Genomic DNA, 24071 nt, shown 5'->3' on the forward strand with positions numbered 1-24071 from the left:
CTTGTATGAGGAGTGTGGGTGTGTCTGTACAAACTACATCCTCCATGAGCAGCTGGGAGCCTCATCCTACTCCCGTGCCTGGACTATTTGTTGGGCGTTTTCCCCACGTTTCTTCACCGCCTTGCAAGAATTGGATCTAACTATGGAACGAGAGAAAGAGAAACAGCCCACAACGGTTCTAAGAAGATGCACTTTCTTCTTGGTCCTTGCCCTGTGTGTGCAGGAGGTAAGCACCCACCTCAGTCCAGGGGCCCTGGGGGGAGGTGCCGCAATGGCGGTTGGTAGGCTGTGGGAGGTGGAGGGGCTCACTGGGCAGTTGGCTGGGAGTGGCCGTGGGGCACGTACGCCACCCCGGCTTCCGCCAGGCCACTGCTGAGCCCTGCTGGCCGGTGCAGGAACTGCCGCAGCAAGGGTGAGATATGGAGCTCCAGGTGGGGGCCCGGGCCCCTGGCCGGCTCTGCTGGCTCAGTGACTGTGGTGGAGGACGAGAGGACTGTGTTCCCGAACTGGTCCACCTCCTCATATTGCTCAGTCATGGTTCTCGTGGCTCCGTAGCTCTGGGAGCCCTCTGGTCCAGTCTGCAGCTCCAGAACACTTTTCTGCCACCCTGTGGGCAGGGGGCTGGCCGAGGCAGGGGCAAGCCTGGGCTGTCCAGAGCACTGGGGGACCTCCTTCCTGCTGGCCTTGTCCTGGACAAGTTCCTGCTGGAGCAGGGTTTGACCCCTGTCCTGGGCCAGGTGTGTACTTTTCACTGACACATCAGGACTGCCTTTGGGACTGGGAGTCTCTGGAGGTTTCCTTGTGGCTGACTCAATGGAGATGAAGGTTGGGGAGGAAGGTGATCCTTTGTGGGAAGGCAAGTCTCGAGGGAGGCCTGAATTTTCTCTCAATGTCTCCAGCCTCCTGGTAGGAGGGGCAGTTGAGGCTGCTTGACCTCTGACTTTAGCTCCACCCTGGACCTCAGCATGGCATCCAATCTTGATTTGGCTCTTGACCCCAGTTTGCCCCCTGGCCTCCTGGCCTGACCAATTGGGCCTGGTTCTATTGCTGTCTGTGATACCGACCTTCTGAGCACTGTGGTTCTTTGGGGATCCCTGAGAACCACCCCTGGCATTAGCCTCATGTTGGAGGCTAGACATGGAGCTGAGGGCCTTGCGCACAGCCTCCTCAATGTCCAGCAGCCTGGCCAGGGTCTGCTCCTTCAGCCGGGCCACCTCAGTGCTGACCCGTGTCAGTTCCCCAAAGGCCTGCTCCACTGAGGCCTCAGACTTGCAGGGGGTAGCAGCAGCCTGAGGGGCAGCCCCTCCCAGCTGGGGCACAGCCTCAAAGATCCTCCTCAGTGCCCGCACATCCACACTGCTGATGGCCTCCTTCTCCAGGGCTTGTACCTGGCTCAGGAGGCCCTGGAGCTCTTGCTGGTGTCCCTGCAGAATCTCAGGACTCCCAAGTGCCCTCTGTGTGGGATCTTCCTTGGGCTGCTTCCCTGGGGAGCTGGAGATCTCCTGTGGTGAAGTAGGGTTGCTGCTGGGCTCTCCAAGCTTGGAGGGCTCAGAGCCCTGGGCATTGCTGTCTACTGTCTGACTCTTGGTGGGCCTGGGGGCCATGGTGCTGAGGCCATGTTGGGGGCTGGGTTGGTGCTGTCCAGTGGGGCACCCAGCTAGAGGTGCATGCCCCTTGCCTGCAGGGGTTGGGACCTTGGCCACTTGCTGGATGGCTGTATCAGTCTTGCCTTTTCTGTGTTCTCCTTGCCCCACCTGCAAGGAGGAGCTGGGAGACGGAGCTGAGGGCTTGGGCAGCCTCTGGGGAGGGGGAATCTGTGTTAGGTGTGCAGGTTTGGGGGGCAGCTGGGGCTTCTTCCTTGGGGGTGTGGTAGACTCTAGTTTCAGGGTCTCTCTCTGTGATGCCCCCAGGGTTCTCTGGCCAGCAGGGAAGCTTTGGGAGTGGAGAAGGGACTTGGAGGCCTGCTGGATGGAGTCTTCTTCATGGTTGGCGTGGGCTGGGCAGTCAGGTCCTGTCACAGCAGCTGGGAGAGTAGGAGGAGGAGGAACAGAGGCATTATGGGAGGGCAGGCTGGCACCTGCAGCCCGAGGCCCAGAGGCCAGAGTGGGGTGGGCTAAAGGGTTAGCCTTCAGGGTGGTCTCTGCAGCCTGAAGGTCCCCTGGATCGACTTTTGCCATCGCCTTCCCCAGAGGTCCCCAGGTCCTCTGTGTGTGGCCCCCAGGCTCCTTCTGCCCTGGTCCAAGACTCTGACCTGGGTCTCCTTGGAGTGGGCCGGGAGCCTGGGCCGAGAGGGCAGTCTCCCTGCCCCTTGGCGGGGATTCCCTCTCGGAAGGCTTGACACCTCTGAGTGGGTCAAAGGTCCTCACGGGGTGAGCAGCATAGACACCATCCTGAATCGTCCCCCACCCCCCAGGCAGCCCTCCGAGCAGTGCTTTCTCTTCCCCACTGACCTTTCTGGGGGCTGCTGGGACCCCGGGGTCCCTTCTGGCCACAGGCCTGGTGTTTCTCTGGGGAGCCCCAGTGGCCATGGCTGGTGCTTGCAGAAGACCCTTCTGGAAGGGCGTGGAGGTGGCTGCAGGGGCAGGGCCCTGCTTGTGCTTGTTCAGCACTTGCTGGTGCAGGTTTTGGGCTTCAGCTGTTGCCATCCGCAGGCTCTGCATGGCAGCCTGGAGGTCAGGGGCCCCAGGACCCGGGGGCGTAGTTGTGGCTCCTGCCGACTTTCCTAAGGTTACCGTCCCTTTCTGCCTGGCATGACTGTCTTGCTGCTTTTCCTTGTCCTGCAAGTGGGCTAGGGCTGCAGCCTCCCCAGCCAGAGGGACTGCCTTCCCAATGGCCTGGGGGGGGCAGGGAGTAACCCCTGGGCCTTGCAGATGCCCCATCCCCATGCTGGGATCCAGTGGGGGGACATGGATGATGTTCTCAGTTGGGGGCAGCCTCTGTGCCCCCTCGCTGGCTGGCACTGGACTTGGGTCAGCTGGTGGCTCCCAGCGCAGACTGTGCAGGCTGTTGAGGTCTCCTTTATCTATGCAGCTGGCTAACAGCTGCACACTGCTCCTCTCAGGGGCCCTGCTGGCTAGCCAGGGCTGCAGCGAGTAGGCGGTCAGTGCAACCAGGCCCTGCTCTGTCTCCTGCATTACCAGCCCAGTCCTTGTGACCGAGGCCCCCAGGCCACAAGCCAGCAATTGCTGGAGCTCAGGGTCCATGTCAGCGACACTCCCACTGCTGCCTGGAGCCAGCAGCCTCAGCGTCGTGAGCCGGAGCTGGCCTGCCGGGTCCTCCCGCACCAGCAGCCCCTGCTGCTCCACATCTGGCCGGTGTAGCACTTGGCGGACGATCCTGGGAAGCTCTCCAGACACCAGCTCCTCCTTCAGTATGTGGGGGCGCCCCTGCCCTAGGCCTGGGAGCATGTACTTGGCAAGGCAGAGCTCCTTGGGCCCTCGGGCCTCCATGAGGATGCCTCCATGGTGCAGGATGCCAGGCGTGGCATACAGTGTCTGCAGGGTCCCCTGAGCTGCAGTCTCCTGCCTCTCTAGCGCCCCATTGCCCAAGGGGCCCGCAGGCTGCTCTTCCTGGAGGTTGTCCCCTCGGATGCTCTCAGCTGCTAGGGAGCCCATAGGGCAATTCTCAAAAAGCCAGGTGAACTTGTGCACAGAACCCCCAGGGATGGGTCCAGGGGTTTCCCTGGACCCCTGGTCTTCCCTCTTGCCTGCCTCCAGGGCCTGGAAAACCTCCTTCTGACGAGACACCTGTCCTGAAGGGATCTCCACTCGGCTGCAATATCGCACAGGCCCTTTCCCGCAGGGACGGCCCACGGTCTGCAGAGGCTCAGTCTCAAAGACATGTCCATCTGTCTGCTTTTGCCCAGCCTGCACCTGGCCAACCCGCAGATGCTGCTCCTTGGAACCCTCTGGCCTGTCCAGGGGTGGGGGATCAAACATCCAGGTGCAGGACTGGACTTTGGCCTTGGTGGTGGGGTCTGTGACCTCTGACCCCTGCTTCTCTGCCAGCTCACTCATTGGGCAAGTCTCAAACAACCACCGGATGGTCTGCACATCGCCCTTCGGGGGTGCCTCTGGCTGGGGGCCTCCCTGACTCTTCCCCTCTTCCTGCTGTCGTTCCTGCCGTTCGCGCTGGTGGATCACCTCCAGGGGCTGGGTCTCAAAGAGCCACCGAGCAGTGCCCACGTCCCCAGCCACCACTTCCTGCCGGGTAATGCCCCGCACCACATCAACAGTACTGGGGCTTCGGCCCAGTTGGTCTAGGGGCTGTGTCTCGAACATCCACTTGTAGCCCTGCACATCACCTCCAACTACCTGCTCTCTGCTGACAGAGGTCAGGGCGTGGAGGTGGCCCTTGGCATCCTGCATGGCATACACCGGGGACCCTATGTCCTGGGACTGCCCAGCAGCCTCAGTTCCCTGGGCCAGAGGCTTGCCCTGCCCGATGCTGTCCAAGGGAAGGGTCTCAAAAAGGTTCTTGAAGGTCTTCACATCCCCCTTCACCCTGTCCCTCTGGGGGATGCTCTGAGGAAGTGCTGAGGAGCTGTCTCTGGGTAGGGGCTCACACGTAAGCCCCTTGCCATCCTGGGACTCCACCCGCTGCAGATGACCCACTTGGACCTGGTTTCTGGGCGTGTCCAGGGGTTTCATCTCAAACAGCCACAGAGTAGAGCGGACGTCACCAGGGATGACTTCCTCCTTGGGTGGGGACTTTGTCCCAGCCTCCTCGTCCCCCTTCAGCGTGTCCAGGGCTCGGGTCTCAAACAGATGCCGCTGATGCTGAACATCAGGCCCGGAAGGGAGGAGGTCCGGGGACGGCTGGAAGTCCTTCTCATCCACCAGGATCTCCCGGATGGCATCCAGGGGCTGCGTCTCAAAGATCCAGCGAGTGGCGCTGACGTCAGGCCGAGCCCCCTCCTCCAGGGAGATGCCACGGATCACCCGCACCTGGCTGGGGTCCCGGTTGATGGCCTCTAGGGGTTGGGTCTCGAAGAGCCAGCGGGCGCACCGCACCGTGTTGCTTTGGATCTCCTCCCGGCACGCGGCCTTGACCTCGTGGATGGTGCCTTCTGCATCCTGGATGGCGCACAGTGGCTCTGTTTGGAACAGCTTCACCGTCTTCTTCACATCACCCTTCAGCTCTTGGATTTCTGAGTGCAGCTCCAAGGGGCTCTGCTTCTGCAGGGAGGGGCGGGAGCCCAGGCGGTCCAGCGGCCGTGTCTCAAAGAGCATCCTGGTACCCTGGACGTCCCCACTGGCTGCGGGCTCCCTCACTGTAGCCTCTGACGCCTCGGCCTGGCCTGTCAGCTCAGCCAGTGGCTTTGTCTCAAATAGCCAGCGGGCTGCACGAACGTCCCCTCCAGATGGCCGGGGTCCGGCCAGCGTGCAGTCTGTGCTGTTGGCAAAGGAGCCTTCCTCAAACTTGCGGGAGGTGGCCTGGACATTGCCACTCACCACGGGCTCCTTGGCAGCTGGCTTCTCGTGGTCTCCAATGGCATCCAGCCGCCAGTTCTCAAAGATCCAGCGCATGCACTGGACGTCACCCTCGGTGGGCTCCTCAGAGCCCAGAACCTCTGCCAGGTCCTCAGCCACAGCCTCTGCCAGGTTCTTGCGGAGCTCAGGGTGGATGTGCCTGTAGAGGCGGCGGAGCTCGCTAGCTTGGCGCTGCTGGTGGAACTTGGAGAAGGATTCTTTGGGCGGTGGTGGTGGCAGATCCTCCAGGGCTGGGGGTGGTGGCAGGGGCAGGTCCTCTGCAGTCGCCGTTGGGATGTTGGGTGCAGGAGCCACCTGCATCTGGGTGTTGGCCATCCTTCTGAGGAGGAGGAGCAAGGTGAGGATGGGGCTGGGGACCTTAGGTGGGGTGGGGGCTGTTTGCCAGGAGAAATGGCAGAGGGAGGGCTCAGGGGCAGAGTAACTCCATGGTGACACAAGCTCCCTCTCTCTTTACGCTTGCCTGGCCCGAGCCTCACTCTGCCATCTGCATGGTGGGTGTGTGACGAGCCCTGACCTTAAGGACATATGGAGTCATCCAGCAAGGAGGAGCCCTGCTTCCCCAGTGTCTAGCAGGGTGCCAACGGCCATGAGGCTCCTCCCTTCAGACCCATGTGATGCCTGGGCCTCCTGTGGGAAAACTGGACACGCCCCACCCTTGCCTTCCTTTGCCAAAGTCCGTTTTCCCCTGGAGGACTCCCAGATGAGGGCCTGGGGAAATCCCGATTTACTAGTCCCAGCCAATGAGAGGTGGGACCTTAAACTTGTGACTCATTTCCCACGGAGATGAAATTCCTTTGCAGAACACCAGAGGGCGCCCGTGCCCCTTCGACTTGGTCCCTGCAGCCCCTTTACCCCTTAACTCTCTACTCACTCTCCAACCTTTCCCAGGACCACGGGGAAGATAGTGGGGGTCAACAGGCCGTGCCATAGTGGAAGCATTTGAGGCTTGGGGAGAGGCAGTTGTTCAACAGACATCTTGTAGTTAGGCAGAGACAGATTCTACCTTTCTGTGCTGTTCACAGAGTTCTCTGTGCTGTACTCCAAAGACTCAGAAGGTCTGCGCTAGAAGGGGCTCAAGCGGCTTCTAGCCCAAGCCCTTGCAGTTAAAGGTGAGGAAACTGGGGCCCAGAAAGAGTGGGATGTTGGCAAATGAGTGGCAGGCAGTGCTGGCTTGGGATTCCCAGCTCCCATGTAGGGCCTGGCCCTCAAGAAATAAGAGAGCAGGGGGAGTGAAACTTTCTTATTGGTTGTGGTGCCTCTTCTCTAGCAGGCACCTCTAGGAGACTGTATGAGAGAATGTACAAGGAGGGAGGACAGTGAGACCAGGGGTCCTTTCTGCAGGGAGCCCCGCTCCTTGCTAAAGGAGAGTCCTCCCCTCTCTTGTGCAAGTAAGCGCAGTTTCAGGCACTTGTGCAATCAGAACCTCAGGCTGAGACCTATCTCTGGGCCCTTAGTGTCTCTCATCCTTGAACCCCAACCCCTCAACTAGCCCCACATCTGGCTTCTTGCTCCTCTTCTCCCTCCCTCTTCTGGTCAATCAGCTTCCACCAAGGTGCAGCCTCTCCCCAGCTGTGAGACCCCTCAGGCCCTTCTCTGGTCTCTGTCCCGTGTGTGCCTTATCTGTCTTGTGACAGGTATACTTATAGTTCCTAGAGGCCAGGAGGGAAAGAATGAGAAGCACGCCCCCCTTTCGGCTGCCCCTGACCCACTGCTCTGCTCTATGCTGGTGCTAAATATAGCTGCGGTCCCGGCCTCAGAAGCAGCCCTGGGCTGGGGAAGGCCCAGGCTCAGCCAGAGGGGGCCCTGGGAGCCCCTGGCCCACCTCCTCTCCTTTGCTATCCTGGGCTCCCTGAGTCCTGGTTCCCAGCCCCTGAACCTGCCCCCTGCATGACTACTGAATACTGGAGCCTGCAAATGTCCTGCCCAAAGGGGCTTGGGGATGGGGATAGGTGGAGGGACATTGGAAGCAGGTGGGGTGGGGGGCAGGAAGAGAAGGCTTAGTGCCCACCCCCAACTCCCAGCAGGTCTGCTGAAGACATTAGAGCCCCCAAGGAGTGGAAACCCCTGAACCTGCAGCCTGATTCTTATCAGACCCTCTAGGTGGCTTCTTTAGTCACTGAGCTTCTATGAGGACCCCCTGCCAAAAGAAAACCTGTGCTGTCCTCACCTCCACTCCATCTTGTCAGCACCAGGGTAGCCGCAGCAGATGGCATGTGCAGGCCACCAGCTCCACCCGCCCCCTGGAATCTCCAGAATCTCTGCCATGGTCACTGACTGTTCGAGTCATGGACTCCAGGGATGTCAGGCCTAAGGACCTTCAGAGGTCACCAGACCTAATCCCTTTACTGTCCAAGGAGGCCCAGCAAGGCAGCAGCAAAGCTGGGACCTGGTTTCCTGCCTGCTGGCTTCCCTGGCCAGGGACCTCCTGGGGCTTTTGTTTCTAGAAGGCAGGGGTAGGGCAAAGGCAGAGATCAGAACTGAGACCAGACTGAGGGTGGGGGCCTGAGCCCTAGAAATTGTCCAGAGCCTGGCCTCCTGGGTGGGGCCAGACTCTCAGGGTGTCCTCAAGTTTGCACCCAGGTACCCTCTTCCTGGGCCCTGACCCCTCCACGCATCTACGTGTGGGCAGACTGAGCCCTGGGCTCCCCAATATGTGCCCTCCACGTCTGCCCCAAGGACTTTCCCACTGGCAGGACGGTGGCCTCGGGCAGATGCTGCATCCCCTCCCCTCCCCCCAGGGGGAAGTGGGGCTCAGCCAGGCCTCAGGCCAGTTCTGGGGAGACATTCCTGGGGCCAAATATGCCCAGACTTTCACCCACAACTGCTGGGCAGGGGGCTTGAACTGGCAAAGGAGACTAGGGCCTACTTGTCACTCCTGATCCCCAACCCCCAGCCCCCAGCTTCCCTCCCCTTGGCCTCCCTCCTCTCCTCCACCCTCTTTCCTCCAGATACGGGGCCCCTAAAGCCCTGCTCCCCACCTCAGGCGGCCCTCTGATTGCTCCCACGGGGCTCACTCTCCTTAACCCCTTCATGGATCCCTTATATCAGAGACCCCTCTGCTCATGTACTCCCAATAATGTGGTCCCCCACCCCCCTTCTTCCACCCAGAGCCACCCCTTATTCTCGCTGTCCTGAGAGCCAACCTAGAGGGCGCGGCGGGGATCCCCGACCTGGGAGCCAGCCCTGCCGTGGAAGGACAGAGGGGCAGCTACTCACATGCGGGTTCTGCTTGGCCGAATGAGTGCTTGGGGTCTGTGGCAGGTGCAGCCTGGGGCTCTGTCGTCCCTCTGGGGTTTCCCGTTCAGACTAGGTCCTGCGCCGCTGATTCAGGCCTTCTCGCCGCCTGGCTCCGGGTCTCTGCCCCCTGCCAGCCCGGGCAGCTGCCTTTATCTTGCTGGTCGGGGGGTGGGCCGGGGTGGGGGTGGTCAGGGGACGCTAAGTTCAGAGTATGAAGTGGCGCGGTTATTTTTAGGGCCCATGGAAGTGGCTCTCCATCCGGGGAATCGGTTACATGTCCTTTCAACTGCAGAGGGGGAGGGGAGGGGGAGAGGGGTTCATTCATCCAAAATCTGATGTGGGGAGTGCAGTCAGTGACTCAGCCACGGTGCGGGGTCCGGGGCTGCCCTGGACTGTTTTGAGGGAATGAGTAAGGAGGGGCATGGGGCCTGTGCATGGCCTGTGGCCTAATCCCTGAGAGCCCCCATCTCCTGCTCTGGATTGACCTCTGACCGATCACCACATGTGTACCTCCCCGGCCTGGAGACTGGGGGCCCCTGAGGGCAAGGCCAGACTCTCCTGCTCTGGTCTGGCCTGGATGCTTCTGAGAGTGAGGCCTGGCTCTCCTCCCCCATTCCCTTTTGCACTAAAGATTTCATCCTGTTGTAGCCATTCTCCTTCATGCCTCATAACACAGGTTTATACACCCTGAGCAATGCCGGATTCTGGGAGAAGATCTGAATTACCGGGCCCAACTCTCCACTAAGTCCCTGATTTCTCAAAGAATTCCATGGAGTGGTTTTGTGGTTTCGTAGCAGATTATCTGGGTCCTTGTTTACTCCGGGGCTCTTCCCTCTGACTCAGGGCCCAGACTTTCTGGGAATGGAGGGGAGGGGAGGGGAGGCATGTGGGGAGCTGACAGTGGGGTTATTTCTGACCCTGGAGTCATCAGCTTCCCAGTCATAGATGGAGGTGGGGGTGGGGGTGGGGGCACACCTGCCCCTCCTTGGCTGCCCGGAGCTGGAAGGGCCTAGCGGGCTCACCAGGTCCTGGCATTGAGGCCAGGAGGGAGCCAGTAGGATGAGAGGGGTCGGGAACTGTCCACAGCATTTCCACCGGGGTGGGAGGCCTGGCCCAAGTACCTTGTCTAAGGGCATGCAGGTGCATTCCATTGCCTGGCAGAATGGGGTCTTCCTTCTGATGCCCCAAATGCCCACAGTGCCAGGGGTGACACGGACATTGCTCACTTTTTCCACTGAGTCAGTGTCAGCCATGCAGCGTCAGCCTCAGGGGGCGTCTGGAAAGCCCTTCTTCCTGATCCCCCTTCCTCTTCTCTTCCCCTGCTCTTTTCCCCCCACCCCAGCCCGCCCATCTCCTCCTCAGGCTCCTGGCTCTCCCTGGGAAGGGAGGGAGACACAAGGTACCGTCCTTTCAGGCCACCAGGTCAGGGAAGGAGGGCTGGGCATCTCAGAGTCTCCCAAGCAGAGCCTTCTTCCTGGGGATGCTGAAAGCACCTCTCCTTTAGGGTGGTTTTGAAAACTGAAGGAATTAATATATGAAAAGATTTACAAGAGGACTTAGCACATGGCATGTGTTTTATATGTGCCTGCTTTTATTATATTTATATAAAAAAAGAGCTCATCTTTGTATTTATCTCAAATGTTAATTCACAGCAGAATTTCTCAGGCCTTAATATCAAGAAAGAGGCATTTTCTGAGCACCTGGTTTGTTTTTATCTAATACAGTCATGCTGTCCAATTTAGTTGCCACTAGCCACATGTGGCTATTTAAATTTAAATTAAATTAAATTAAATATTCAGCTCTTCAATCACACAAGCCACATTTCAAGTGCCCAGAGATATGTGACTAGTAACCATCATATTGGACAGTACAGAACATGTCCATTTTTGCAGAAAGTTCTATTGTACAGTGCTATTACCGACACTAAAAATCTCACAACTGATGGTATTTCCCTTTTTGTTTTGTCTGCTAGGAAGCTCTGAGATAAATTTTTAGTGCTCTTTGAGCAAGTAGACTTCATGTCCTGCATCCTGTATAACTAGGGTGACCAACATCCTTTTTTCCCTGGCATTAAGAGGTACCCCAAGACAAGGAACTTTAAGTTTTGAAAGTGGGAAATTTCTGAGAAAAACAGGACAAGTTGGTCACTCTGTGGGTGATGGTCTAATAGTATCCCAACATCAGTTTCCCTTACTAGGCCATTAAGGCAGCAAACAGGCAGAGTATGTTTGGTGGAGATACTACGCACTTATCTTTTAAACCCTCTCAAATCATTTAGGAATCTCGAATCAGGTTGGGAATAAATAAATACACTGAGGTTGAATGGCTGTGCTGATTAAAGGATCTTTGTCAAAAACAGAGGATTTGGGGAAGGGGTAGGTAGGGAAGGGGGGCTGCTTTCCAGCTACCACAATCTCTCCTTCTGGTGTCTACTCCTTCCCAGTTCAAGGGCACTTTCTCCTAGTAGCCCCTCTCTCCAAGTGGGTCTCCACCAAATTTGGGAATTGGCCAGAAGTTCAGGCCTAAGTCTTGCTACAGAAATGGATACTCCAAGGTGGATTTCAAGGGGAGTCATGGGCAGTAATTTTTTCTGATGTTTCAGAAGACACAGGATCCAGAAATGATTAAGAGCCAGACCGCCTGAGTTTGAATCCCATTTATTAGCTGTGTGACCTTGGGCAAGTTTCCTAAGCCCCTCTGTTCCTTAGTCTCCTCATCTATAAAATGAGGATAATAATTGTGTGTACCTCAAAGGGTTATTGTGAAGATTATATGATTAATATAGCAAAGACATTTAGGACAGTGCCTGGCACACGGTAAGCTCAATAAATGAGTAAGCACAATAAGTTGTCCCTGGACCTCGGCCATCCCCAGCTTCTCCAGGTTGCAGGGCTGAGTGTGTCCTCTTGGTCTGAAGGCGAGTGTCCTTCAAGGCACGGGCTGGCAGTCCTGGCTTTGCTCCTGGCAGGAAGCAGATACTGGTGCCAGGGCGACAGCTCCAGGCAGGCCAGGCTTGGTCTGCTCAGGCTCTCAGTGAAACAATCTGAGTCCAGAAAAGGGATTTTTCTGCTCTGGGGTCTGCTCAAAGGGTGGGCAGATTCAACACAGGAATGGTTTGGCTCCCGGGTGGTGTTTGGGAGGGTGAGATCTGGTGTCACGCTGCCTGGGATCAGATCGCCCGTCTGTCCATTGCTATTTATATGCCTCAGTGAGTCTTTTGACTCTTGGTGTGGGTTTTCCAAGAGCAGAGCCTGAAACTGGGATTTGGGTGCTGGTGGTTTAACTGGGAGGGGATTCCGGGCAAGGTGGTGAGGGAGCAGAGAAGAGAGTCAGGGCAGGAGGAAAGCAGGCCAGCTCTGGGAGCAACTGGGGTTTAATCCCTCTGCGGTCTCCCTGAGAGACAGGGCAAATAAACTGCTGTATTTAACCACTGTTCTGGTTTGCTAATGCTGCCATTTTGCGAAACACTAGAAATGGATTGGCTTTTATAAATGGATGTTATTTGGTTACACAGTTACAGTCTTAAGGCCATTAAGTGTCCAAGGTAAGGCATCGACAATAGGGTACCTTCACTGAAGGGTGGCCATTGGCATCCAGAAAAGCTCTGTTAGCTCAGAAAGCATGTGACTGGTGTCTGCTTGTTCCCAGGTTGCATTTCAAAATGGCGTTCTCCAAAATGTCAGCGTCGGCTTCCAACAGCCGTCTTGAAACAGTCTCTCTAACCTGCAGCACTGAGTTCCTTCTGTCTAAGCTTTTATAGAGCTCCATTTAACTAATCAAGACCCATGCTGAATGGGTGGGGCCACACCTCCATGGAAATAATCTAATCAAAGGCACTACCCACAGTTGGGTGGGTCAAGTCTCCATGGAAACAACCTAATCCAAAGATTCCAACCTAATCAGCACAAATATGTCTGCCCCCACAAGATTGCATTAAAGAACATGGCGTTTTGGGGGATATAATACATACAAACTGGCAAAACCACCAACGTCACCCCCCACTGGTCAAGGGCTATCCCTGGAACCACTGACTCCCCTATACTTCTTCTTTGCCCCTCAGACAGAGCGATGCAAGTGTTTGAGGTAGGAAGTGCTGGCGTGTTCAGGGACTGCCCACCGAAGCTGCAGGTGACCCGGGGGTCTCGGTGGGGTGGTCTGGCACCATCTGCTACATTAAGTTGCATCTCTGTGAGACGAGGATAATAAGAACAAGGCCACCTCAGGGTGTTGTTTTGAAGATTTAGACTGATGCTATCCAGAAGAAAAATTATGCAAGCCACATAAGTAATTCTAAATTTTCTAGTAACTATATTTAAATCAAATAAAAAGAAAGAGGTGAAATTAATTTTAATAATGTTTTATTTGACCGAAATTTCCAAAATATTATCATTTGTGCATATCATTAATATAAAAATTATTAACGAGATATTTTAATTGTTTTTTAAAAAACGGAGTCTTCAAAATCCCAGTGTATATTTTGTACTAACGATACAGCTCAATCGGGAGCCTAAATTTCCACCAGAAATACTTGATCTGTATTTAGCTTTAATAAAATTTACAGTTGAAAGGTAGATACCCAAGTCATCCAAACGTACTTTAAAGTTTTCCAGTAACTGAATTGAGTGTCAGTTTTAAAGTTTAAATGAACTAAAATTAAATTAGAAATGTAGTTCCTTAGTTGTACCCATTCCATTTCAAGCCCCTGGCTACTGGCCACAGCGCCATGCCTTGACTGGTGTTAGAGGGGGGCAGAGGCTGCCAGAGCGAGCTGGGTTGGGACTCAGGACTCCTGGGTCCTTGTCCCAGCTCTGCTCCAACTCTTCTTTCTTGTGTATTTTCCTCATCTCCGGAATGTGTAGGATGACAGTCAGTGGTATTGAAAGGCCTCTCCAGGGCTAAAGTCCCATTGACAGTGAGAAGTTGAGTCCAAATTCCCGTTTTACAGCTGAAAAAAACTGTGACCAGCAAAGGAAAGCAATTGGGTTAACAGGCAAATCGAAGGGAAAGGGGCTGGCATTCAGGGAGCACTTTTCTCAGCTTATATGGTAGTTTGGAGCTGTTTGAACCCCAGGAAAACAAGCTTTTAAAGGGAATCCATTCCTGTGGGGGTGAACCTGTTGTAAGTAGGACCTTTTGAGGCAGCTGCTTCAGTTAAGGTGTGGCCCATCTCATTCAGGATGTGTCTTAATCCTATTCCTGGAGTCCTTTATAAGAGAATGAAATTCAGACAAAGAGAGAGAAAGCCACGGAAGCCAGAAGAACCTGGAAGAGAAAGGAGAGACCAGTGGATGCCTCCCCATGCTTTGTCACATGGCAGAGGAGCCAAGGATCGCTGGCTGTCAGTCTTCAGGAAGAAAGCAGCGCCTTGATGATGCCTTGATTTGGACATTTTCCCAGCCATAAAACAGTGAACGAATAAATTCCCATTGCTTAAGCCAACCCATTTCATGGCATTTGCTTTTAACAGCCTAGGAAATGAAAACAGCTTGGAACACAATTTCTCAGATTTGCCCATGTTCACATCCCCCCTCCCTTTAATTAATGCCCAGCTCTAGTGCTCTGAACTGTTACTACGTATATATGGTTCCACCCAGTCCTCACAGAAGCCCTGTGAGAAAGGTATTTGTGTGCCTGTTTTACAGGGGAGGAAACAGATTCAAAGAGGTTGGGTTGGCAAGTTGAAGTGGCGTAGTGAGTAAGGGGCTTAGCAAGGACTAGAACTAGGTTTCCTAACTGCTGGACCAGGGTGGTGGGTACTCTAGGCCCTGGGGGTACCTTGTGAGGAGGGATGTGATGGGAGATCAGATGGAGCTGGGTCTCCAGAAGGCCATGTCCTTCATTGGGATGCCCTAACTGCCTGGGTGGGGACAGCAGGGAGCTGGGGCTGCTGTCCCTTAGTCCTTGGGCTTGGAGAACTGTTGTCAGTCCTGCAGCACACAGCGTGGGGCTCCAGAGCCCATGTGGCTTGGAAGGCATGAGGTTGGCAGTCTTAATCAATTCTCCTGGGTTGGGGGCCCTGCCCTTTGACCTTGTCGGCATCCCCTGACAGCAGATTTCTCTTCCTCCCATCCTTTGCCCAATGCTTACTGATTCCCCACTGTGAGCCAAGCCCGGTGGTGCATGACTCCTGGGACACACCAGCTTGTCATATGTGGAGCCTGCCCTGAGAAGCTAATAGTCCAGCTGAAAGCTGACCTGGCAAGGACAGAAGTGCCAGCATGGTGTCGGGGGGACCCAAATGAAGGAGAAGTAAACCCCAACTGTGGCATCCAGGGTGGGTTCATGGAGGAGGTTTCCTGTGAGCTGAATCCCCTAAATGAGGACACACCTGCTGGGTGGAGGTGGTGGGGAAAGGCAGTAAGGAGAAGGTAGGGCCTGAGGAAAGACAGGAAGGTAGGAAAGCCTGGCTGAGCCCAGGGTGGGTGGCAGGGTGTTGAGACAGGATCCCACAGCTCATGGGGCTGAGTTTTATTCATTTCTGCAACCCCCAGCACTGCTGAGTAGAGATTAGGCATGGAGCAGATGTCAGCAAATGGTTTATGAATGACGATGTGTTGGCAGATCTCTAAAGATGGCTCCTCAAGAGTCCCATCCCCAGATTATTCAACCTAGGTACTGCTGTGAAGGGATTTTTTTTTTTTTTTTCACATTTTATTTTGAAATAAATTCAAAGTTAAAAGAACAGTTGCAAAAACAATACAAACCCCATACACAGAACTCTGGCATTCCCTGACCCCCACCCCCCAGATATCCCGATCCACTAACTTTAACATGTTTTCAGACAGCTATTTCTTTCCCTCCCTCCCTCCCTCCCTCCCTGCCTCCCTATCTATCATCCATTATCTATTGCTCTGTCTTGCTGTGAAGGGATTTTGCATATGTAATTGAAGTCCCAAGTCAGTTGATTTTAAGGTACAGAGAGTATCTGGGTGGGCCTGACCTAATCAGGTGAGTCCTTTAAAAGCAGCAAGTTTTCTCTGGTTGGTGGCAGATGAGGAGGTTTGGAAAGAGCCAAAGCTTGAGGTATATTTGATGCATTGTGGGTGACTTGAAGATGGAGAGGCCCTATGAGAAGAATGTGGGTGGCCTTGGAATTTGAGAGTGGCCCCTGGCTGACAGCCAGAAATCAAAAGGGGACCTCAGTCCTGTAGCCACAGGCAATGAATTCTGTCACCAACCTGAAAGAGCTTGAAAGCAGATTTCTCCCCGGAGGCTCCAGGTGAGAAGTCAGTCCAGTTTCAGCCTTGTGATAGATACCCTTAACAGAGAATCCAGGCAAGCCGTGCTGAACCTCTGACTTACAAACCATAACTGAATAAATGGGTTGCTTTAAGCTGCTTAATTGGTGGCATTTTGTTACACAGCAATAGAAAACTCATTCAGAATGGAAACTGGAGAAGTTGAGGGGGCAGAAGGCCATGCCTGCCCACTTGTAACAGCGTTCTCAAGGGGCGCACCAGCCCCCGGAGCCCCAAGCTTGGTGTGGGCGTCTGCCTAGCACTGGCTGGGGAATCCTGGGCCATGCTCAGTACCCCAGGTCACCACTAGAGGGCCTCAGAGCATCTCAGAATCAAGAAATCCTGGTTATGGACCCAGAGAGTAGGAAAAGCCCAGAGGACTTATGTTTTACAGTTGGGGAAACTGAAGCTTGAATGGAGGCTGGCTGCTGCAAAGAAGTGAAAGAAGCTGGTTTCAGACTGTGCTCCCCTGCCCCAACTTGTCTTAGTTTGCTAGGGCTGCTGTAACAAGCACCAAAAGCTAGATGCCTTAAAATTCCAGCAAGGTGTGTCTCACCATTCTGGAGGCTGGAAGTCCTAAATCAAGGTGTCAACAGAGCCATGCTTCTTTTTAAACCTGTAGGGGAGAATCTGTTCCAAGTCCTCTCCTCAATCCGTAGCGTTCTCTGCCTTAGTCGTCACATGGTGTTCTCCACTTTACCTGTGTGTGCCCAAATATCCTCTTCTTATAAGGGCAGCAGTCATATTGGATTAAGGTCCTGCCCTGCTCCAGTATGAGCTCATTATAACTTGTCTAAGTCCATCTGTTCCGGTTTGCTAATGCTACCATTATGCAAAATACCAGAAATGGATTGGGTTTCATTAAAGGGGTTTATTTGGTTACAAAGTTACAGTCTTATGGTCACAACAAATATCAAAATAGAGGCATCAACAGTAGGGTACCTTCACTGAAGAATACCTATGGCATCTGGAAAAACTTCTTTTAGCTGGGAGGGCACATGGCTGGCATCTGCTTGCTTCCAGGTTGCGTTTCAAAATGGCATTCTCCAAAATGTCTCTAGGCTTAGCTTCTTGGGGCAGACTCTGGGCTAGTATCTCCAAAGCATCACAAAAATTGCTTTCAATGGCTGTCTCCAAAATGTGTCTCTCAGTTGCAGCTGCTCTGAGGTCCTTCTGTTTGTGAGCTTTTATAGGGCTCCAGTAAACCAAGTAAATCAAGACCCACTGAATGGGTGCGGCCACACCTCCATGGAAAGAATCTAATCAAAGGTATTGCCCACAGTTGGGTGGGTCACATTTCCATGGAAACAGCCTAATCCAAAGACTGCAACCTCATCAACACTAATACATCTGCCCCCACAAGATTGCGTTAAAGAACATGGCGTTTTGGGGGACATAATACATCCAAACTGGCACTCTATTTCCAAACAGGGTCATATTCTAAGGTACTGGGGGATAGGACTTCAACATATCAGTTCAATCCACAACACAACCCCAGGGCCACCACTTCCCACTCCATGACCCTGGAACGCTGTGTCTGCTCTCTGAGTCCCAGTTTCCCTGTCTGTACAGTGGCGCAGTGGGGTGAATGTGCTCCTGGTATTTGAGGTGGGCTGAGCAGGCGAGGGAAGGGTGTTCCAGGCAGATGGAAGACAGCTGGCAAAGGTATGTTGACATGGATTGTGTGACAAGGGCACTGTGACTCGAGGGCAGGGTGGATGGACACAGGGTGCAGAGCAGTCTCAGGTCACAGGCTGGGGCCAAGTTGTGAAGACTGAATGCCAGGCAAGGAGTCTGGGCTCCATCCTGAAGGGTTTCAAACAGGGGTAATTTGGAGTAAGGAATCACTAGAGAGTCAGGCCACGGAAGGCAGGTGAGGAGAGCCTGTCTCAGCAGTTCAGGCAGTTCAGGGTCTAGGTTGTGGCAGAGAGGAGAGAGAAGAGGAGCTGGGTGTAATTGATGCTGAGGAGACAGAGTAAACAACATTTAAAAGAGCTAAACCATGCTGAAGTGCCTGACACAATGTTTGAGGCAGCAGAGTGAAAGTTATTTAGAAAACTGGAAGGGAAGCGTGAGGGAGGACACAGGGATGGAACCCCAGCTTTTTGGTTTGGGGAAATGAGTGGACAAGGATGGCATTCCCAAGTGGGGGCTGAAGGGGTGAGAGCAAGGGGCATTGTGGTTGGGAGAGGTGAGACGGCAGGTTGACTTCTGGATAAGTTGAGCGTGAGGTGCCAGGGACGGTCTTCAGGGAGCTGGATAATTGGACCTGGAGCTCGGAGAGAAGACTGGGCTGATGACAGAGACCTGGTGGCCTGTGCGTGTGCAGATCGGAATCAGGGCTTCAAGAGGAGATGAGCTCTTCCAGGGGCTGGTGGAGAGAAGCAGGCATAGGAACACACCTGGGAAAAGGTGGGCTTTTAGAACAGTGGCAGAGGAGAAGTTACAGCCAGAGAGGTTGGAGGAAAACCAGGAGAGTGGTTAGTCATGGAAGATGCTGAGAGAAGAAGATGCCTTTAGGAGGGAAGAGAGCAACAGTATGCAAAGCTGCAAAGCATTTCAGTGAGATGAGAAGTCAGAAGGTGCCACCAGATTCAACAAGGCCCTGGAGGCCTTTGGCCAAAGCAACCACCGTGAGGGGAGGAAGCAAAACCAGGCTGTAGAGACTGCGGAGAGGCAGGTGAGCCTGTGGGACAGGCTCGATTCTGTTAACCCCTCTGGTCCTCAGAACTCTCATTGGTCAAATGAGAATCAAGAGAGGGGTCAGGTTTGTTCTTAAAACCCCAAATGTCAGCCATCAAGAAAGCCTTGTAAACTGAGAGGGGGGTCTAGTTCCTAAGGTGGCTTGGGAAATGGAGTGTTTGAAGTGGCTGGCAATGCCTCCAGTGCCCAGGAGGTGGCAGCACCTCATCAAGGGACGCTTCATCCAGCAGGACCAAGCACTGGCTTTCATTTTTCTCCTACAAGAATTCTTTGCATAGCTTCTATGTGCTGGGCGCTGTGCTAAGCGCTCAGAATCTTACTTACCCATTCACACACACACACACACACACACACACACACACACACACGCACACACACGGCCTAAACCTCATCAAGCCTACATTTTTATTGAGGAGGTAATTAGCACAAAGAAGTGAATTATCTTCACAACTCTTCATTAATTTACCAAGCTCCAAAACTTTATTTTCTCCAGGTTGGAAGGGAGCTTTTCTAGAATGTGTCACACATATCCCTGCCTCCTTGAACAAAAGGTACTGAACAGAACTTGGGTTCAAACACTGGGCTTACCACTAAGCGACTGTGCTCCTCCATGAGACAAATTGCGTTTTCCAGACATGGCCACCCCAACATCTCCCACCCCATATGCTTTCCTTATGATGAGACATTGACACTCCTGTGATGGAAGGGCAGTGTCTACATGCCATCCTTTTGAATCCAGGCTGGTTTGTGATGATAGCAGAACACTTCATGACTTACGAGGCTAGGTCCTACAAGCAATACGGCTTCCACCTAATTCTCTGGGGACACGGGAACCCAGCCACCATGATCTGAGGGAGCTGAAGTGGCCTGTGGAGGGGCCATGTGCACAGAAACCATGGCCCCCAACCCCCAGCGTGGCTGAGCTCCCAGCCAACAGCCAACATCAACTTGCCAGCCATGGGCATGAGCCATTTTGGAAGAGGGTATTCCAGCCCCAAGGTGAGCTGAACCAGCCAATGCCATCCCCGATTGCAGAGCTGTGAGCAAAATAAATGATTGTTATTGTTTTAAGCTCCTTAAATTTAGAAAATTGATACAATCTATTGAATTAATATTTATGAGGGCCATCTCGGTGCCTGGCTCTTTGCTAGGAGCTGGGGATACAGGGTAAGCCAGACAGACACAGTCTGTGCTATCCTGGAATTTACCATCTGACTGGGAAGAGAGACTGAAATCAAAATAATTTATGGGCTAATCCAAACTGGAAGCTGTGACAGGCTACATCTGTCCTTTTTTGCCTCATCTCTAAGTGTATTACATGTACTAGAAACCTGTGAATCTCCAGTAGGTTAATGGCCCTTAAGGCACATGGAAAGCTAGGAGCTGCCCCTCTGCTTAAACTGCTGTCAGGCTTCCAGTAGCTCCCAGGATGAGGCCAAAGCCTTGGGTGTGGCTCACGAGGCTCTGTGTGATGGAGCCCCCACCTGCCTGCCCCCCCCATCTCACAGTGCTCTTTCCTTCCCTCTCCCTCCAGTCCCTAGGGTGCACAATAGTCCCTAACCTGGGGTCCTTAGCACCTGCTGTGCCCTCTGACAAGTTGCTGGGAACATTCCAGCCCCCTTTCCTCCCAACCCTGCCCCTAACGTTTGCAGGCAGAGCCAAGAGAATGGATGGAGACCCCTAACTCCGTGCCCTTTCTCTTGCTATCCCTGTTTCTGACATGCACTGAGAGGGGACTGTGCATATGTGTGGACACCCCAGACTACAAGTCCAAGCTGCACCCATAAACTCCCCTCTCCTTGTCCCATCCTCCCCTTCCCCCAGGCCTGGAGGTGTGCACTGGGGCAGAATAGTCTGCCCTTGAATAAACAGACATAGAAAAGAGACTCATGCAGGCCTTGGAAGTGAGCTGAGATGTTTGAGTAGAGACTGTTGGGTATCTTGAGATGGAGAGAGACATCTTCCGAAGGGGCTGCCTGGAGGGCCAATGGGACCTCAAAAGAGAGAGGACTTGTGGAGCTGAGCTCCTAGGACCAGGGGCTGAATGGGAACTGTCAGGAGCAGGCCAGAAAGGGCATCACCAGTGTCAGTAACTGTAGGGGGAATGGAGGAGTTCCCAAAGAACCTTTCAAACACCCTGTGATGGAAAGAGTTAGCCTTGAACACCTGCCAAGCTCAGGGAGCAATGAGCAGAAAAGTACCTGGCAGGCAACCCCTTCGTGCACCCTCACCTCTCTCCCTGTCCCATCCCAGAGCTTTGACCCTAGAGCTTGGAAGGGAAGCTGGGGCAGGCAGGGGAGGGGAGCAAGATAGGACATGGGATGATACCTGCTCAATTTGGACGCTCAGTGGGGAAGAGGGGGTGTGGCTGGCTTCCTCCCTATTTCTTCCTCCCTGCTCCTAATTCCCCCTTTCCCATTGGTAATGTCACTCCTGACTCAGCTGGGGTGGAATAAGAAGAGGGAGGAGAGATACAGGAGCAGAAAAAGTGTTGTTTGTAATGCTCTGGGTGGGCTAGATGCCTAAATGCTGGCTCTTTTTCTTGTGGGGTGCCTTGGTTGGAGATGAACAACTTTAAGAAATCCTCTTCCCAGTTTCATTCCCAGTCCCACACTTCTCCCATAGATAACCTGGTACTGTGTGCTGGGCTAAATCAAGAACCAGTTTGGTCGCTATCCTTTCTGCAAGTCTTGGGCTTCGCTTCAAAATGTGGGGCCCTTGGAATGTACTTTTCTTAGCTTTGGATCTGAGACAGGACGAGTCCCCTTTAAAACTCCTGTTTTGCACCCTCCTCTGGATAATAAGAGTATGGATGATTATCTAAGATTTTCCATATTTTCTGGCTGGTACTGGATTTTGCCCTCCTGCCCCGTCAGTGGTACCGCATAGCAAAGGGCTCGCTCTTTCTTTCCCTCCCTCAATATCAGAGCGGCATGTTAATTGAATAGAAGAGCTGGGAGAAAACCATCTAAGAGACTATGCTGTTGAATTTATTCCTTATTTATATAAACCAAAGGCTGGACCTCCAGTTTAGCTCCAAACAATGAAGGGCTGTGCTGGGGAGCTGCTGAACAAGAAGAATGCTCTCTTGATTCCCACCTGGTAGTGGCTTGAAGAGTAGATCTTATGTTTGTCTTCATTCAATCTGGTATAATTGCATTTGAATGGAATGTAAAATGTTACCAGGTGGCTCATTACACAATGACTAAACAACAAACCACAAAAAATCAATAGCTTCTTTATATACAAAGACTGATAGGTTAAAAGTGTTATAATAAAAGCAACACAAAATTTTCATGTCAAAATGTGTCACTTTTGTTTTTCTTTCTTCCTGTCCTTTGTTGGAACTTGCCAGCAGCCATCAAACCTGCCTCCTCTTCCCCTCCTGCCAGAAACTCACTCTGCCCTCCCTGGGAGTTACTTATAGGATGGAGTCTTTGTGACAGAATTAGGTGTAGAAAAATTCGTTTATTTCATTAGAAAGCTGTGCACAATGTGTAGCACATCCTTCTGAGTTGTCAGATTCTAGCTGTTTGTTGTCATCAACTCTTTGTAAGTTGTAGATAACTGATAGAAATTGTTTAAAAAAAAACAACAAAAACAACTTTCAATAACATGATATTAGGATCTCACAGCTTTATTGAACGACTCATGAATCAGGTAGCAGCCCCACCAGAAAGTAGAAGGGATCTCCAAAGAGTGGTAGAAAGACAGGGTTTAAATAGACAGGCTTTTACAGCCAACAAGGAAGCTACAGTATCAATTACTCCATTGGCTGTGTCAAGATATTATCCTTACTTGGCTAATGCCAAACCAGAGGGGTTGGAACATGCGAGTCCAATTGGAGCTGGTGGATTATGGTTGGTTGACCTGAGGTTTCCAGTTCTGGGAGGGCAGAGCGTTTACAGCCAACAGCAACTAAATTAAGTTTCTGTCTGTTGACACAGGCCTTAGCATGAGCGCCTCCATGGACTTTGTGCATTATTTAACAATATGTAAACACTGTCCTGTAGTGATTTGAATTGACTTCCTCTCCACCTCCCCCCCAAAAAAACAGTTTTTTTCCAGAATTTGCCATTCATCTCACCATTCTTCTATTGATATAAATTTGTGCTGTTATGAATTTCCCTGTGAACCAGTTATAACATCTGCCTGTTATAAGACCATGTAAGTAAAACAAATTCTTTAATGTGTGTTCATTTTTATATATGTACGAAAGTCATGATTTTACTTCTTCCTGAAAATTATATTTTAAATCAGGGAAGCCTTTAGGAGGTGATGCAGGATTCAGCTTCCAAAGAGCAACGGGGCTGAATCTCTGCCGTCCTTCCAGTGGCTCAGGCCCCAAACACTGGGGTCCTCTTGACTCCTTCCTGTCTCACACCCCCACTTCCAGCCCTGGGGGAGGCTAAGTAATGGCACCCAAAACGGTCCATGGCCTAATCCCCAGGCCTGGGAATCTGTTACCCCACATGGCAAGAGGGATTTTGCAGCTGTGGTTAAATGGAGGCTCTTGACCTGGGGAGTTGACCCCAGATTACCCAGCTGGGCCCAGGGAGACAGGAGGGTGGGAGTCAGAAAAAGGAGATGCAACCACACAAGCAGAGGTTGGAGTGATGCATTTTGAATGCGGAGGAAGGGGCCAGGAGCCAAAGAATGCAGGTGGCCTCTAGAAGCTGGGAAATGCAAGGAAACAGATTCTCCAGGGAGACTCCAGTGGGAGGGTAGCCCTGCTGATACCTTTGATTTTAGCCCAGTGACAGCCATTTAGGACTTCTGACTCCCAAAACTGTAAGAGAATAAACCTGTGTTGTTTTAAGCCACTAACTTTGTGGTAATTTGTTATAGCAGCAATAGGAAAATAGTAAAAAACCTGTAGCAAATTATGTTGGCTTTATCTTCAAAATATGGCCAGGATCTGATCCCTTCTCTGTAGTTCTGCCTCTAGCATCCTGGGACAAGCCAGTTCCAGCTCCTGCCTGGGTTGCTGCAATGGCCTCCTGACTGGCCTCCCTGGTCTGTCCTGGCCCCTCAGCTTTTTCTGCTCACTGGATGTAGGGTATGAGAGTCACTTTACATGCCGCCAAGGAGGCCCTCTGGCTTTCACCCTGGGTATTGGCTTTCTCCAATGCTTCACCAGCTCCCAGCAAGAGCCATCCAATTTCATTGTCCTTATAGCTAATATTTCTTCACATCTCTTAAAGGCCTGATACACTGCCCCCACCAGGGTATTGCCTTCCTCTGGGTTTACTATCCCACTATCCTTCCTCCAGGTACAATCCCAGTTCATCGCCAGTGACAGTTTTGACACTTGCATTGCTATGACTTGCTGGGGCCTACCTGTGCTTCACTTGTGGTCAGCAATGGGGTTCTCTCTGCCAGCCAGCTGCCAGGTAATCAG

General features: G+C 52.9%; 1 protein-coding gene and 1 long non-coding RNA gene across 2 annotated transcripts in view; one reads left to right on the forward strand and one right to left on the reverse strand.

Annotated features, from left to right (window-relative positions):
• Window positions 1–305: 305 nt before the first annotated feature.
• On the reverse strand, window positions 306–5807 carry XIRP1 (xin actin binding repeat containing 1). The gene has a single exon (XM_037847524.1). The coding sequence runs from the start codon at window positions 5805–5807 to the stop codon at window positions 306–308; it is 5502 nt and encodes a 1833-aa protein (XP_037703452.1).
• Window positions 5808–22724: 16917 nt separating this feature from the next.
• LOC119542980 overlaps window positions 22725–24071 on the forward strand; it is a 54437-nt gene continuing 53090 nt past the window's right edge. The window contains exons 1-2 of the long non-coding RNA XR_005218502.1: window positions 22725–22837; window positions 23944–24063. This is a non-coding gene — a long non-coding RNA (uncharacterized LOC119542980). The remainder of the gene's footprint in view (window positions 22838–23943; window positions 24064–24071) is intronic.

Source organism: Choloepus didactylus, chromosome 1 (assembly GCF_015220235.1).
Source record: "Choloepus didactylus isolate mChoDid1 chromosome 1, mChoDid1.pri, whole genome shotgun sequence".
Taxonomy (NCBI): Eukaryota; Metazoa; Chordata; class Mammalia; order Pilosa; family Megalonychidae; genus Choloepus; species Choloepus didactylus.

Coding starts and splice junctions, on each gene's coding strand:
- XIRP1 (XM_037847524.1), bottom strand. CDS start 5,807: ATGGCCAACACCCAGATGCAGGTGGCTCCTGCACCCAACATCCCAACG.